Source organism: Clavelina lepadiformis, chromosome 2 (genome assembly GCF_947623445.1).
Source record: "Clavelina lepadiformis chromosome 2, kaClaLepa1.1, whole genome shotgun sequence".
NCBI lineage: Eukaryota > Metazoa > Chordata > Ascidiacea > Aplousobranchia > Clavelinidae > Clavelina > Clavelina lepadiformis.
The window spans coordinates 1,591,392-1,605,914 of record NC_135241.1 but is presented as its reverse complement, the minus strand read 5'-3'; the positions used below and the strand labels follow the sequence as shown (position 1 = coordinate 1,605,914).

At 35.5% G+C, this 14,523-nt stretch overlaps 1 protein-coding gene and 1 long non-coding RNA gene across 2 annotated transcripts; both read right to left on the bottom strand.

Moving 5' to 3' along the window:
* Window positions 1-2,771: 2,771 nt before the first annotated feature.
* LOC143445940 (uncharacterized) lies at window positions 2,772-6,843 on the bottom strand. The gene is made up of 8 exons (XM_076945354.1): window positions 6,589-6,843; window positions 6,224-6,373; window positions 5,953-6,116; window positions 5,015-5,299; window positions 4,526-4,665; window positions 4,146-4,308; window positions 3,731-3,821; window positions 2,772-3,478 (listed from the first exon to the last, which is right to left on the bottom strand). Exons 1-8 carry the CDS (start codon window positions 6,648-6,650, stop codon window positions 3,346-3,348), a joined length of 1,188 nt encoding a protein of 395 aa, XP_076801469.1. The 5' UTR covers window positions 6,651-6,843; the 3' UTR covers window positions 2,772-3,345.
* Window positions 6,844-11,898: 5,055 nt separating this feature from the next.
* Window positions 11,899-14,141, bottom strand: LOC143447348 (uncharacterized). The gene is made up of 4 exons (XR_013114081.1): window positions 14,028-14,141; window positions 13,592-13,697; window positions 12,223-12,276; window positions 11,899-12,083 (listed from the first exon to the last, which is right to left on the bottom strand). It is a non-coding gene; the product is annotated as an uncharacterized LOC143447348 (long non-coding RNA).
* Window positions 14,142-14,523: the final 382 nt, after the last annotated feature.

The window sequence follows — 14,523 nt, the reverse complement described above, 5'->3', positions numbered from 1 at the left end:
ATCCACATGCAATTGTTTTATTTACATTTGTTTTAGAACGATAGCTAAAGATTAGCAAAGGTTTAGAATTAGCATTATTCAGATTAAGATTAGATTAGCAAAAGATCTCATAAGGTTTTATGAAGTCACATGTATTGCATATAAATTCATCCGTTTATATTATTGAGTTTGCACTAAAATTGCGCATTCAAACTTAAAGTATTCAATGGAGTCAGAAGCATAGCTTTGAAGTATTTTAAGAAATCGTTTTTGGTACCTACCTTCCGTAATATGACGTATAAGATGCAACAATGCTCTCAGTGACGTTTTCCTCTCTTTGCGTCATTAAATTGTTTAATGACATCACGATAACTTATTCTTTCAACAATATCAGTATTAAGACACCTTTAAGTCAAGATCAATTCTGTCCGTCAATTTACCGTATTTTAAATTATAACGCTGTATACTCAATTGCATAGACTTTATATACTTCTCGTTGTTTCGAATAAGATGCATGAAGTAGAACAAGGAAAAAAAATGCAAAATAGAATAAAGAAAGTGAAATAACAATCAATTGACCAACCATAATTCTAGTGCATTCAGTCATGTACCGCTGGCATTTGTGTCTTTCATTCAATCCGAACGCATTGGCCGTTGTTTCATTTTGTTGTCTTCAAAAATTGGTTTTACTTCCTTCTCCGCGCTAAATAGGTTAGAAGATGTTTTTCCGGGATGCTTTGCATTACCGCAGCAAGTATTCGAATTAGACAACTTTCGTTTATATAAAAGATTGTTTGCTTTAATTATATAGTTATCTATTGGGAAGTTTATTAAAAATGTATTTTTGCTGATAGAGCTTGAAAAAGTGTTTGGGTATAGGCCTGCTATGAAGAAGGATTGCTGTATCTATATGACATTAGAAATGCTAACATTTGCAGAAGGAATGTACAAATACTCTCAAATTAGTTACAGTAAAAACAAAATGAAAGCACAAATACTCTCAAATTAGTTACAGTAAAAACAACACACAAAGAGCGTTTTGTTTAAGAAGCATTTTTCGTGGTTAGTTAAATTCGTTTGGAATGACGTCAACTTACGTTCACGCACGACCGCTTATGCTCTGTGACGTCTGTTCAATTATCGCCTGGTCAAAGACATTGCGAATATTCACGACAAGATTTCATGATCAAATACCTGTATATGGTACAGGCTTATTATGAAGAAGAGCTGTTGCATCTGTATGACATTAAAAATGCTAACATTTGCAAAATGAATGTACAAATACTCTCAAATTAGTTACAGTAAAAACAAAATGAGTGTACAAATACTCTCAAATTAGTTACAGTAAAAACAACACACAAACAGCGTTTTGTTTAAGAAGCATTTTCGTGGTTGGTTAAGTTCGTTTGGAATGACGTCGACTTACGTTCACAAACGACCGCGCCACATCCGACCCGCTTCACAATAAAACTTGGCCCGCAATGTTATTTAATACATTGAACTATTTCCGGCCCGCGAGATCATTGTACAGTATAACTTACTTTTTTCAAGCAAGAAACAGGATTATAACAAATCGCACAATACAGCAGCACAACAGTTGCCCCACCAAACGATACAATAAATAGATTTATTCTAACGCTTGTAATCTGGGCTGCTTTTTTCTGAAGATGAATGAAACATAATAATGTAAGACAAGAATAATCAAAGTAAGCCCATTCAAAAATCGTCGAAAAAAATCAAAAATTTGGTGTTGTTTCGCTGCCTGTTCCAATTCATGTACTCGTGTCACGAAACGTTCAATCAAGTTTTATCCTTACGGCCCGCGGCGTTAAATAAGTTTTGAGTTTTGGCCCCTGGTGCGATTGAGTTTGACACCCCTGCTCTATTACGTCTGTTCATTCACCTGGTCAATGACATTGCAAATATTCACTACAAGATTTCATGATCAAATACTTGTAATGCAACGTTTGAAAGATTGTTTCGATAAAGATAAAGTACTTGAAGCGGACCTTTGTTTAGTGTAACGTCATAAACAAGTCTTATAGAAGAAAGCCTTGTATATTAAACTCAGTTAACAAAAGTGTATATTAGTTACTACTATTATTTTATATTAGTTACTACTATTAGTTTATATTAGTTACTACTATTAGTTTATTATATTAAACAAAGTTTATATTAGTAAATTATTTGTAGCTCATTCAACTAAAATGGTCAATTCATAAAAACTTAAACTTTAGAATAGCCACAGCCTCATAGAATTTAAAGCTCACAGCATTCAAGTCAAAAGGTTTGTTTTTCATAAATTAATTCAAGCAAATTTCACGAGGAACTTAGCAATCAATTACGATTTCTACTAAAATCTTCCATTAATCAACAAAAATGTTAGCTGTGATTTTTGAAATTTGCTGGATATGAATCGACCTTTTAATTTCAATAAAAAAATTTCAAGGAATTTGGTCCGATAATAACTTTTGGATATTTGTGGGACCTTGCTTTGTGGAAAAGTTATAAACCATTTCATTAAACGTTTTTTTCAGGTTTCAGACTATTTTCCGGCCAGCATGCTAACAAGTTGATTTCCGATTTTAGAAGCTATATCATATTCTTGTTTCGCATATATATTTGTAAGTCGCTACGAAGTAGTAAGCAAATAAAATATTTACTTTAGTCATCTTGAAATCGCATCTGTCATAATTCTTTCCAGTCATTCTTGCGCGATATCTCGCAATTGAAGATTCTTGTTTTAACTGAGTTACTTGCTGTATAACAACGCCTAGAAAGCGATATCTTTATAGACAAACTAAAATCAATCAGTGCTTTTGCGAGCGGCAAATTTAAAACATATATTTATGTAATTTTCGAACGACGAGTTCAAACACAACAAACACTGCGATTACAGTTCATCAACTAGCATAAGTGAAGAAAAATCATAGAAAGCAAAACGACAGGTAAAATGCACTTTACAAACTAATATGATGTCAGAAATATCCCAATACTTTCGTAAAACCGCTGAAAACCTTGGAAACAATTTGTGAAAAATTCAAAATCATCATTTCATCAGCTGGTGTATAATTATGACGTCATACATCGATTTACGCTCTTGTGAAATAGTGGTTGCTTAAAACCATCAAAACTTGAGGCATGAAAGGTCGCGTCGTAATAATAAATAAAAAAATAAAAATAGCAAACAATAACAAATACAAAATACGTCTGCGGTCTTACGAAATAGGCCCGTTTCGACAATGGCAAGCTGTATCACAGTCAAATATACGTGTGGAATGTGGATCAATAGCGCAGGATAAGCTATACTTGGGCAGTTTCCTGTAAGAACGCTAATCACAGCATGCATGGTCTTCTACTATGACGTCATACGGCCACAGTGGACCCAGTATCGTGGCGGAACGAAGATTTAATTCTTTTCATCGGGGTGTTTGTGACGTGTCGGACGAACTTCTGGAAATCTGGATCGCGAGCTCTGTATATCAGGACGTTGATACCGCTGTAACAGGGAAAGATGACGTCATTTATTCATTAATGATTACGTCAAGGATGCATTCGAGCATGGAACAAGCTCACATAGGACGTTATTATCGTAAACGCTTCGAATGTCATGTTCATGTTTTAACGATACACAGAAACTAAACACAATGAAAACGATGTACACGTAACGTTTACGTCACTTCCTGTTAGGAAATATTGCAAAAAACACAACATTTACTTTGGAGCTTGGGAACACGTTTACGTCACGTACCTGATGCAAAGAGCACTGTACGTCATGAAAATGTACATGACGTCGTTGCCTTGACCAGCGTAGGTGAGCGCCAGTGCAACGAGGGCTGGAACTGAAACAAGAAGTTGATCGGTAAATTGTTTCAGCAAACAAAAAAATCGGCCTTGTCAGACAACGATGTAAAAGTCCGGACGTGTCGAAACGACGTCGTAAATGTCGCCAATAATCCGCTCGGTTTGCTTACGACGAATCGTAAAAAGAACTTTTGACAAAATATTTAAACTGCGTCGGCGTCAGGGGCAAAGACATCACAAATATTTACTTTCCAACAACAACTATTCACCTTATTAACTCACAAAGTCTTGTCACTCGTCACAAACAATCGGATCTTTGCGAAAGAGAATATAAATTTGTATAATTGAATGCAAAAACCTACCCAAAGTAACTGTGAACCCGAGTTCCATAATAGCCAGGGTCTTGTAAGCTGCTTTTTCTCTTTGAATTATCTGGTTTCGAACCCGGATCGATTCGCTCAGTTGTTCTCGAGCGTTTCGGTTGGCGCGTCGTATCAATATCGCCGTCGCTATTGTGAAGCCAGTCTGACAAATTACAGTAAATTAATAAAAAATATACCTAGCAAATATGTTTACAAATAGTAAAAAAGTGAACAAAGTCAAAACTGTTCGTAGAACTATTTTTATGAAACATTTTTACGGAAAAACTACACAGATTACTTCTAGTTTAAAAAAAATGATATCATTTTAATGATTCTACAATGTTTAACAACTGTACATTCATTCAACTCATAAGACTTACCATGACCAAATAAGGTAAAACCATTATGGAGAAAAGCCCAAAAGCTTGGCCGAGCTGTTTGCTGGTTGTGATGGAAATGTTGGGGAAATAAGCGAAAGCGAAGTAAATGTAATAAAATTGAAACGACCCAGGAAACCAGGCTATAAAAAAATTCATATTGTTCATCTAAATGTAATGCCGCGGCGCAGTTGAAAAACAAGTAAATCTACCGGAAACAGATGACACAAATATTGTGACAAAGATAAACCATAAATTCGTTTCTCCTTCACAATGCATCACTATCCTGAAGAAGGACCATGTCAATCTTAAACTAGTTAATGTTTTATTTTTGTTGTTATTTTTTGCAAAAAATATTAATTCTAAGGCCTTCTGCCTCTTGTTGTGTTATCAACCACTACTTGGTACTTAAAGCCATAACTATTGCGCATGGGTCTATACTCTATGGCAAAGTTTTGAGTTCAACTGCAGTCAGTCAGAGTTTTTACTTACCAGGGTAAGACGCAGAAAGAATGGAGAGCATCCACATAAACACCATCATTATTTTCGTGCGGTGAGTGTTTTGAGTCGGAGATGGCCACTTGATGGCAGCAAAACGATTGTAACTCATCAACACGAGGTGATAAAGTGTTGACGTCATGCATAGCATGTAGAATGACGAGCCCAGTATGGCAGTGGGTGTATTACGTCGCTCTATCGTCTCAATGTAAAGCTCTTCTGAAGTTAGTTGAGTTGTCCACACGATATCGGGCAGTGTGATGCAGACTAGGAATGTGCCTGTAATAATGCACTCACACAATCTATCGAAATCTCATTACCTTAAATAATTAATTTTTAACTTAACATAACGAAATAAAATTGATTCGGCTTCAAATAAATTCTTCTAAATATACTGCTGTGTCAAGCAGCAAAGCTAGCTACGAAATACACAAAAATCAAATGTTTACTATTTTCTGATTCTGAAGTAATTTAAATGGTAAAAACCCTAAAACTTTTCCATTACATTCATTATGACCGAAAAACAAACAATTTTTTTCAAAATCGTTAACTCTGGGTAGTCAATAGTGATTTCATAATACAGAGTGTTTTACAATAATTAAATCAAGTTGTTTGGTGACAACAATGATGATCACATGATATTCGCGCTGGTCTTTAAACATTTAAAAAATTATAAGCAAATTCCATCAATCGTGTTAACCTCGGGGCTATATAGCGCAGCAGCAGTGAAATTTGTTTCAAGTTCGTGATTTGTGGAAAGTGCCAGAAGGCAAAAATGTTTACGAAACCAGAAAGTTAATCACAAGTTAACAAGACAACTGGATGCCTGTTGACGAAATCCTGTTCCTTATCTCTCGATCGATCAAAATCGACCCATTGCGCTCACTGAGACGAAAGAAATGATTCAAAACACGAAATTTTTCATCACTGACCTGTTAGTAAATCGGTAAACGCTAGTGACCCCTTGAGATAACCCAAGCTCGTTCTGTTTCCCTTTTCCTCCTTGATGACGTAGGCGATGACGAAAGTGTTGGCAGTGAGAATCCAGACGGCCAGAAGACAAATAATGACGAAAAACAACCAGAATGAATACTGCCTGTAAAAGTAACACTGTGAGCCAAAAACAAACTCGTTAAATCGCAGCAACACTATCAGGATTAAACAAGGTTTGTTTGAACGCGAATCACACAGTCGTGTGCTTACTGGCAGGTAGGACATTTGTAGAGTGGAATGTTTGCGCAAACTTCATCGGTCTCGTAAGAACAGAAGGAATTCCATTCATTCGTCCAATTTGTTTTTTGCACAACATAATCGTCTGTGTTTAGACCTTCGTGAGTGACATTCGTCCTCGAACTGTATAATACATCAATAAAAGATAATAAAAAGGGAAAACCTACCGTCAAATGCAGCAACAACATCACAAACTTTAACCGGTCTGTTTGTGAAAACTTTGCGTTTAAGTTTGCCGATAAATCACGAAAAACACATCGCTTGTGACGTGCGTAGAAGTCACGCATCGTTAGTTTCAAAAAGCGCGGAAAGCACTGTTTGATAAACAGCTTTATTACCTCAACTTGTTTATCAGACCTTCTGCCGGGTCATTTGGGGGTATAACATCGATAAGAGCCATAAAATCGTTACTTTTTTCAATAATTTGTTGTCAACAGTATTGGCAACGAAGAGCACTTATTTCTGTAAAACAATAATAATTCACCATTCGGTATTATAAAACGTATTTGGATTTTCTTATACACGATTTGCACTAATTTGCGCATCAGCGCATTTAACAGCAAACTCATTTTGCTTGACTTTCTGAACTGACTACGGTAAGTCCCTTTGAAATGACTTTAGGCAACTTAGCGTCTATACGACTATACGTAGCTCGTAGATCCCTTAAATACATTGTACAATAAGGAAGTTTACGTCAGAATATGAAGCTGCATAATTTACAGCCGATAGATTCTTTACTTAGTTGCCTGGAATCGTCATTTCCTTCCACCAATCAGGCATTCAGCTATGTGCTGCTCTCTGTGAAACCACGCCACTTGTTGAAGCAAATCTGACTATAAAAGCTATGCTGAGTTCAGGGCCGCAACAGGTTTGGTTATGAATTGAATGGAAATTTCTTTTCGCTGGCAATTCGCTTCCAATGAATTGCCGGACATACCCATTGACTTCACTGCAATGCTGTGTGTGCTTTCCCGCTTTCTAAATGTACTTCGCTGTTGAAAGGTTGACTTGCTACTGGCTACTGTTATTTATAATGATGTAATAACGGCTGTTTAACCCGTAAGTTCTCAAAATTCTCTCAGGCGAAACTCTCAGGTATTTCAAATCTAACTATTAGCTTAGCGTTTGTCAAACAGGCATCTTGAACTAGACAAGTTGTTGATTATTTAAATTTGTTTATATTTATTTTAACCAAACCCACGCCTTGTGGGTCGTGGGTGTAAAGAGCTTACTCATTCTTCCCGAAAATTAGTCTGTCTCGTCACGAAGTCATCTCAACTGATTTAACGTCAGCTTTTAACGTTAGATATAAGTCCTAAATGTTTCATGAAAAACAATGCTTCCACACGGCCAGCTAACAGGCAACGATAAATATTCTTTTACTTTTGTTTTTCTCATCCTGTTATTTGTCTTTTTCTGAAACTCTCTCACTGGAAAGCGCAATCTCGATAGACCTGGTGTTTTATCCCAACCCTTATGTCATTATTTGTTCTGCGCAAACAGCAAACCCGTTAATACTTCGACATGTGAGCTAAAAATCTCTCATCCTGTGAGTTTTCAATATCTTTCAATGTGTCAAAGTAAAACAATTGCCGCAAACATGGTGGGTAGCTTGAACGTGGGTTGGTGTACGGGTATTTTTGCTAATTCGACGAATCAAAAAATGACGTCATTCACTGCCTTAAGAAACATTTCGTACTTGAAGAGGTCATCGCTAACCCACCTCTCTAAGTAGGTGGCGGCATAGGCGCGCCTACATGTGTTGTAAGGTTACAAGAAGTGTTTTATATTCGCACTTCGTGACGTTTGAATCTATTTCGAAATGGTATTATAAACGAAAAGCCGCCTAAAGAGTCATCAGCCGTTCAGAGTTCAAAGGTATTTCTTTGTTATGAAGAACTTGGTCAAGAACGTGACTTATGTGTGATAAACGAAGAAAGAAATTTTCATATGAAACATGTCAGGAAAAATATATCAATCCAGTCTTTAAGTTTACTGTATGATTTGAAATCGTAAAGTCCATGCTAAGCCTGAGAAATTCTTGCAGGTTGCACAACTCGAACTCGGCAATGATTGTAGCACGAACTTAGCATGTCTGTGTGCATTTTTTTCGTTGGATTAACACTCTCTTATTTTCTTTTAAGTTTTTGTGTGAAGTTTCTGAAATTCAGTGCTATACTGTACATCGGGCCACAACTAAAGCATATTTTGTCCCACTACGACGATAGTGAAACGGTGGTTCGAGCTTATTGTATCTGCATTGCATATTCGCTAGTCCAATGCTTCCGGGCTACACTACCAGGCTGAAAACGTGTGAACGTGTAAAAAAAAATTGAAAACATTTGCAGAAGTGATTAATTCTACTGATGTTTTCTTGCATCAATGGAATCCTTTTGTTACTTATTTGTTGAACATGTAAAATTTTGATGATGATTTATACTGGCACAACGGTTTTAGGATGTCTATGTGACTTGAATAATTCTAAACAAATAAATCCACATAGATTTCTATTAATCCTATACATACTCAACTCAAAATACTCGCGATGTTATTCCAGTAATGGTAGTTTTTTCTATTATCCTGTATATGATTCTGACTACTACTGACTTTTTTTTTCAATTTATTTTAAGAAAAATATCCTCAAATCTCATTGTTTAAAGCGCATTAAAGAAACTTACCACAAATAGACGTAAGGACTCGCTAGATTCACAACCCACCAACTTTTTTGATTACCTTTTATCATTTTATCTTCATCGTGCAACAACGCACTATCAAAAATACGCACGTTCTCCATAATAGTCATAAAATCAGGACTTTTCAAGATTTGGATTTGGGACACCGCAAAAGCCAACTTCCAATTTTCTGCCACTGCAGAAACATAAAGACCGTTGGAAAAATAAGTGATAGTTTCCGTCCCTCAAAAGACCTTAGAAAAAGACTGGCCTTTAAAAATAGCGTCCCGCATTCCAATCCATGGTATCATGCGTTTCATCGGGCAGCAATTTCCAAACTATATTCCCAATGGATATCAGTTAACCGGTAAGTAACTTAATTAGGTTTACCAATTCCTGTGCCTTTTCCTTCTGTTATGTTATTGCCTACTTCGAGAAAAGCAATCAGCTTTTGAAAGGTTCGTTTCTATCGCCGTTATATATTTTACTCATAAAAGTTTTCCAGTTGTGAGACTTATACATCTGCGGAAATTGAAGAAAACGTCTTCATTATTCAAGAACGGCACTCGCCTATACTGTTGTCGACAAGACTGTTTTACTTTGTCTGTTGTCTGTTTTTAAACTCAGATATTATATACTGAGCTGCTATAAACTGCCAGTGCAGAAAATGACAGAACGAATGCAATCGAAACCGAAATAACAAAAACGAGAATTTAGCAAATGGGAAAAACCATTCAAGGCATTAAAAAAAGAAGTATAACCACACAAAAATTTAACAAACTAAATCTAACTAAACATGTTACGTTTTTGCATATTTTTTTTACATTCTGCTTTTTTCCTGCTGAATAAATTTATTTTTCATCTTTTTATTTCATTGTTTGGTTATTTCCGTCTCCATTCCATTGTGTTACATTCCGGCTTGATAAAAATTTGAATTGCCATTGTGACGTAATAAGTATAACCTTTATGGCATAATATGTAGTCAAACAAAGTCATATTTGGACCTTGAACCGGATTTACAGAATTAAAGAAACGGATTTATGCCGATCTTATTACGTCACATGGTTTCTTCTGTCAACAAAGTCTGTTGCTGTAAATTTCGTAACAACAGAAAAAGTTTTGGAGGAAAATGATGGGACAAATTTCTTACGAAGAGGGTGGAGACAGATTTTCGGGTATGCATTTTCTTTTAAAAACAGAATAATTTTATTGCTGGAATACTTTGAAAATGGTCTATATAATTCCAGCAAAACGAATTAGCTTAATAATAAAATTTTATAGTTAACTCAATGCGTTGTTGAGATCTTAATTCATTCGATGATGTTTATCATTTAATGGAATAATTAAGAGTGTCCAGATTTTTTACGGTATCGCTTGATTAAATTTCGTTAATGTTTTTTGATATTTTCGGTGTGGTTAACATTCTTTCGGTGTACAATTCTTTTATTATTTTAGGCTGTAATTTTACGCGTTCTCATATTTTGTGGCAAATAAAAGCTATGAAAACATTTCGACCTAGGAAGGACACAGTTCATGCTTTTGCTTTTAAAGTAAAACGAAATTGAGAAATAAATGAAATATGAGTAAAATAGAAATAATAGAACAGAAATTACGAAAGTGTAAAATAAACAAAAAACTACAGATGAAAGTGCATAATATTTGAGTTGATTTAGGTTGTTTTGATTTGTTAAAGTTTTTAAGTTCGAATTCGTTTAATTTTGTATTGATTATTATGATTCCGTTTTGAAACTTGATATACAGGAATTTTCCAACGCTAGGTGGTTTCGGTGGTTTATTTTACCTCCGCGATATCACCGTCTTCTGGGTTTGGTGACTTTGCCAACCAACCAACATACTAGCACCATAGACTCTTTCCGAATTAGGGGCGCTATCTATTTTTGGTGGCAGAATTTTTTCGATCGCTTATACATAATACTTAACAATGGAAATTGTCGATCGACTTTGAATCTTTTTTGATTGTTAGCTTTTGGTGCATCGGATTGTATGTTTCACTCAACTTAGGTGAATATATCATACAGTATATGAATTTCTTTACACAATAAAGAAAAAACATTGAAAAAATGTTGTCTGTAGTTTCGATTTTACAGCGCCTTGAATCCTACGCACACTGGTCTTGTTTGAGAAGTTAATATACGTGTGGTCAGCGAAGCATGCGACGTAAATTGTTTAGAAGCTGAACTGATATAAGGTACGGCAACATGACGTATACGAAGACACATAAACTTACATGCGACCAACATCCCAGATATGGGGATCTGATGCAGACTATGTTCTATGTTGTGCCACTCGCTACGAGAGAGTATAAGGTTTATACTTTTTTATAAGGTCGAGCATAAACTCAACGCTAAAAGGAGATCAGGTAAAAACAATTAGGTGTGTTGTAGCACTAGACTGACTAGAGGGTACAGGGTCTAACTCTAAAGCATAGAAAATTATGAAATTGTCTGAAAAGTACAGCAAGACAGAAGCAACACATTCATGCGACGTTGTGTTTACACGATCGAAAATATTTTTAGTGAAAATACTTCAGCTATACTTGGCAGAGCAAAAAGGATACAAACACTATCAAACTTTATCCTGAGAATAAACATGCGGCAACGATTAGGTCTATAAAGTGCATTTGTGCAAAAAGTTTTGTTACACATTTTACAATAAAATTTCTTAGGTTTTCACAGAGATTTTGTGTTTTAAATACATTCAAGTTTACTCACTACTTTACAGGCTATATACAAGTATCAATCGACTACATCGGGGAATAATTATTAAATTATTATTATATTTCTATTTATTTTTTATTTATCCATTTTTTATTCAAATATTTGATTAGTATTTATTTATTTTTCTTTTGTTTGTTTATAATAGCATTTGCCTTTATTAGCTTGAAGTGGGTTACTTTAATGTCTAATATTAGTTATACTTTATTCTATAAACTGTTGACCCTGACTGGTTGTCGGTATTGGTTTTGTTTTCATGAGCTTCTGGATGTTTATAACTTGCAGGATGATAATCGCCGAAGTAATATAGAAATGTCGTTTTTCGTAAATTTTTTACTCCTGCTTCCAGAGTTTGCAGCGTCCTTTAAATCTTTTCAGCATCGTCCCAAGCAATTTGGATTGATCGATGTTCGTCAGATCTTCAATCTAAGATCAAATGAATAAACTAATGCACTGTAACTTTTATAGCCTTGAACTGTATAAAACTGTTGTGCAGGATTATAAAAATGAATTAAATATAGGCTGATCAAATACTGGGAAATAGTTTTATGTATTTTCTACTCACTTGGAAGGTGCTTCTGAGGTAGTCTTTGTTTTTCGCAGGTGACGGTGGACGATACTGTACGAAAATTACAACTTTTAGAGCTTAACTTATGTGTTAACAAACGGGAAATGCTTTTGTCCGTGTGTGTTGCGAGATTAAATTTATATTTCAACATGCGAAATTGATGTAGTTTCGCATGAAAAAGATCAAGTCAAGCGGAAAATATAAAGTAAAGTACATAAACGTAATGTAGCGACTTTTGTGTATTCAACATGGTGACAGGGATAAAATTGAGGGTGACTGTTTCACTTTATAAGTAATTAAGTGACGCATGCAGTATATTGCTAAAGATAGGTGGTCATAGCTTACTGGAATGGGAATGCAAAAAGTCGATTTTTGCCATAAAAGGTTTTATTGGAGTTAGATTTAGATGAAAAGGTAGATTTAAGTTAGGTTTAGGCAACCATGTTATAACATTAGAGTTAAATTGGCAAGAAACTTTGAAAATATTTTCGAACACACGATTTTTCTGGCAAAACAGTGGCAGCCAATATAAAATCAAATCTTTACGAGGTGGTTTCACATCCGGTTTAGGAATTTCTGTTTGGATCACACAACTGCATTAACTGATGGGGGAATGCTAGGTCACTGGAGTTATGTCAAACAGTGCTTATGATTTTTGGCTCAATATCAAATCAGGTCAACACAGGTCACGACTGAACATTTCTTAAGTCAGCCATGCCTATAAATAAAACCAAGTATTTCAAGAAAGAATGTGAATAACAATAGATCTATGCCAGTGACACGAATGTCCATTGTCTAATTTGTCCTTCGATTAAAACAATGCTTTGAACGAAACACCATAACAGAAAGAATGAAGTGCGTAACCCTAGCCTGGGATATCCAAAGAGACAGAAAACTGGTTGAAGAGAAACAAACGAGAAGCCAAAGCTCCTGCATGATGCATTGGAAATGGAGTGAAAGAAACTTTGATACAACATTGTTGTGTGATAACTGATAATTATCTAAATGTATTGTTCGTGCCCTTCGATTTCAATCACGTGAGTCAAGAATAATTTTTTGTCCTTGGACTTTAGTAACAAGAGGGCCACGCTATGAACAGCTTTACTCGTTACATCCGGAGTTAACTAAAGGATCTTGTGCAGAAATCAGGACCTTCAAAAGGCCTCTTGTTTTTTTGTCCCAGAGAAAAGAAAAGATTTATCAACCAGAACGCTTTTAAAGTTCTTGGTAAACTTCCTTCGTGAACCCGGGAATTACACATAACAGTGCCCGAGGAATTGTCGTCATGCACTGTTGTCGTCGTAGAAAATTTTATTGTAAATTTTGTATTAACTTCCAACGTTAGCCCATATTTTATTATAGTTACCTGGCTTCGGTTCGGCTTTGCTCCATTTGATCCGTTCTGGTCCTGTATAGGCTTAGGTTTAGCGGTGGCTTATTTTTCGTTTTAAGAGACCCGGTAGAAGCCTCACCTTTAAAAACAAAACATAAAAAATTGCAATCCTTTGCATACAAGTTTTTTCGCGTCTGTTGGCAAATCCGCAATGTATGAAAAGTCCAATAGGCCTATGTGAAAGTGATCAACATCAAAAGATATTTTAGGTTTATATTTCACTCATGCACGACAATGTCAAACCCTGAACAAGTTATAACCATGGTTTTTTAATTTCCTACAAGTCATAAACTGGTCTTAATTGTTATCGGCAAACCAAAGCGAAGTACATATGAGCGAAGATGACGGTTTTCATATTTAACATAAATAAAATCAAAATGATTGCAACAACAAACTTAAACAAAAGCACCTTGAGTTTCGTCGTCTGACATTATGCAGTATCTGAGGTTTTAATACGGTTAGAACCGCTGCACAAACCTATATGCGGTCCGTTGCTTCCCCCTGATCTGCTGCGTTTACACTTACTGTATGGCCATAGCTCAACTCAACTCAAATCACGGTTCTCTGTTCGCACCTAGCGTAACTTACTCCGCGCAATCGCGCAAAACGTTGTGAAATTAATATTTCGTCGCAGCAAAGGCTTGGTTTGAATTTGGATCAAGGCTTTCATGGCCTAAGCTTATGTTTCAAATAGAAATAGAATGCTCCAGAAAAACCGTTAAATTTGTCCCCGTAATGAAATGACAAGATCTATAGGCTTGCTGTAGCCTATATTGTAGCCTACTCCATACTTGTATATATTAAGTATTTGAACGTTGATCCGCTTTTTTGTAGATTTTTCCTTAGGGGTTACTGGTTAATACCGTATATACCATAAATATTTAATATATTGCAATCTGACTCTT

Coding starts and splice junctions, on each gene's coding strand:
- LOC143445940 (XM_076945354.1), bottom strand. CDS start 6,650: ATGGCTCTTATCGATGTTATACCCCCAAATGACCCGGCAGAAGGTCTG. Junction 6,374..6,588: donor GGTCTGATAAACAAGTTGAG/GTAATAAAGCTG, acceptor TGTATTATACAG/TTCGAGGACGAATGTCACTC. Junction 3,822..4,145: donor CGGGTTCACAGTTACTTTGG/GTAGGTTTTTGC, acceptor TTCTTGTTTCAG/TTCCAGCCCTCGTTGCACTG.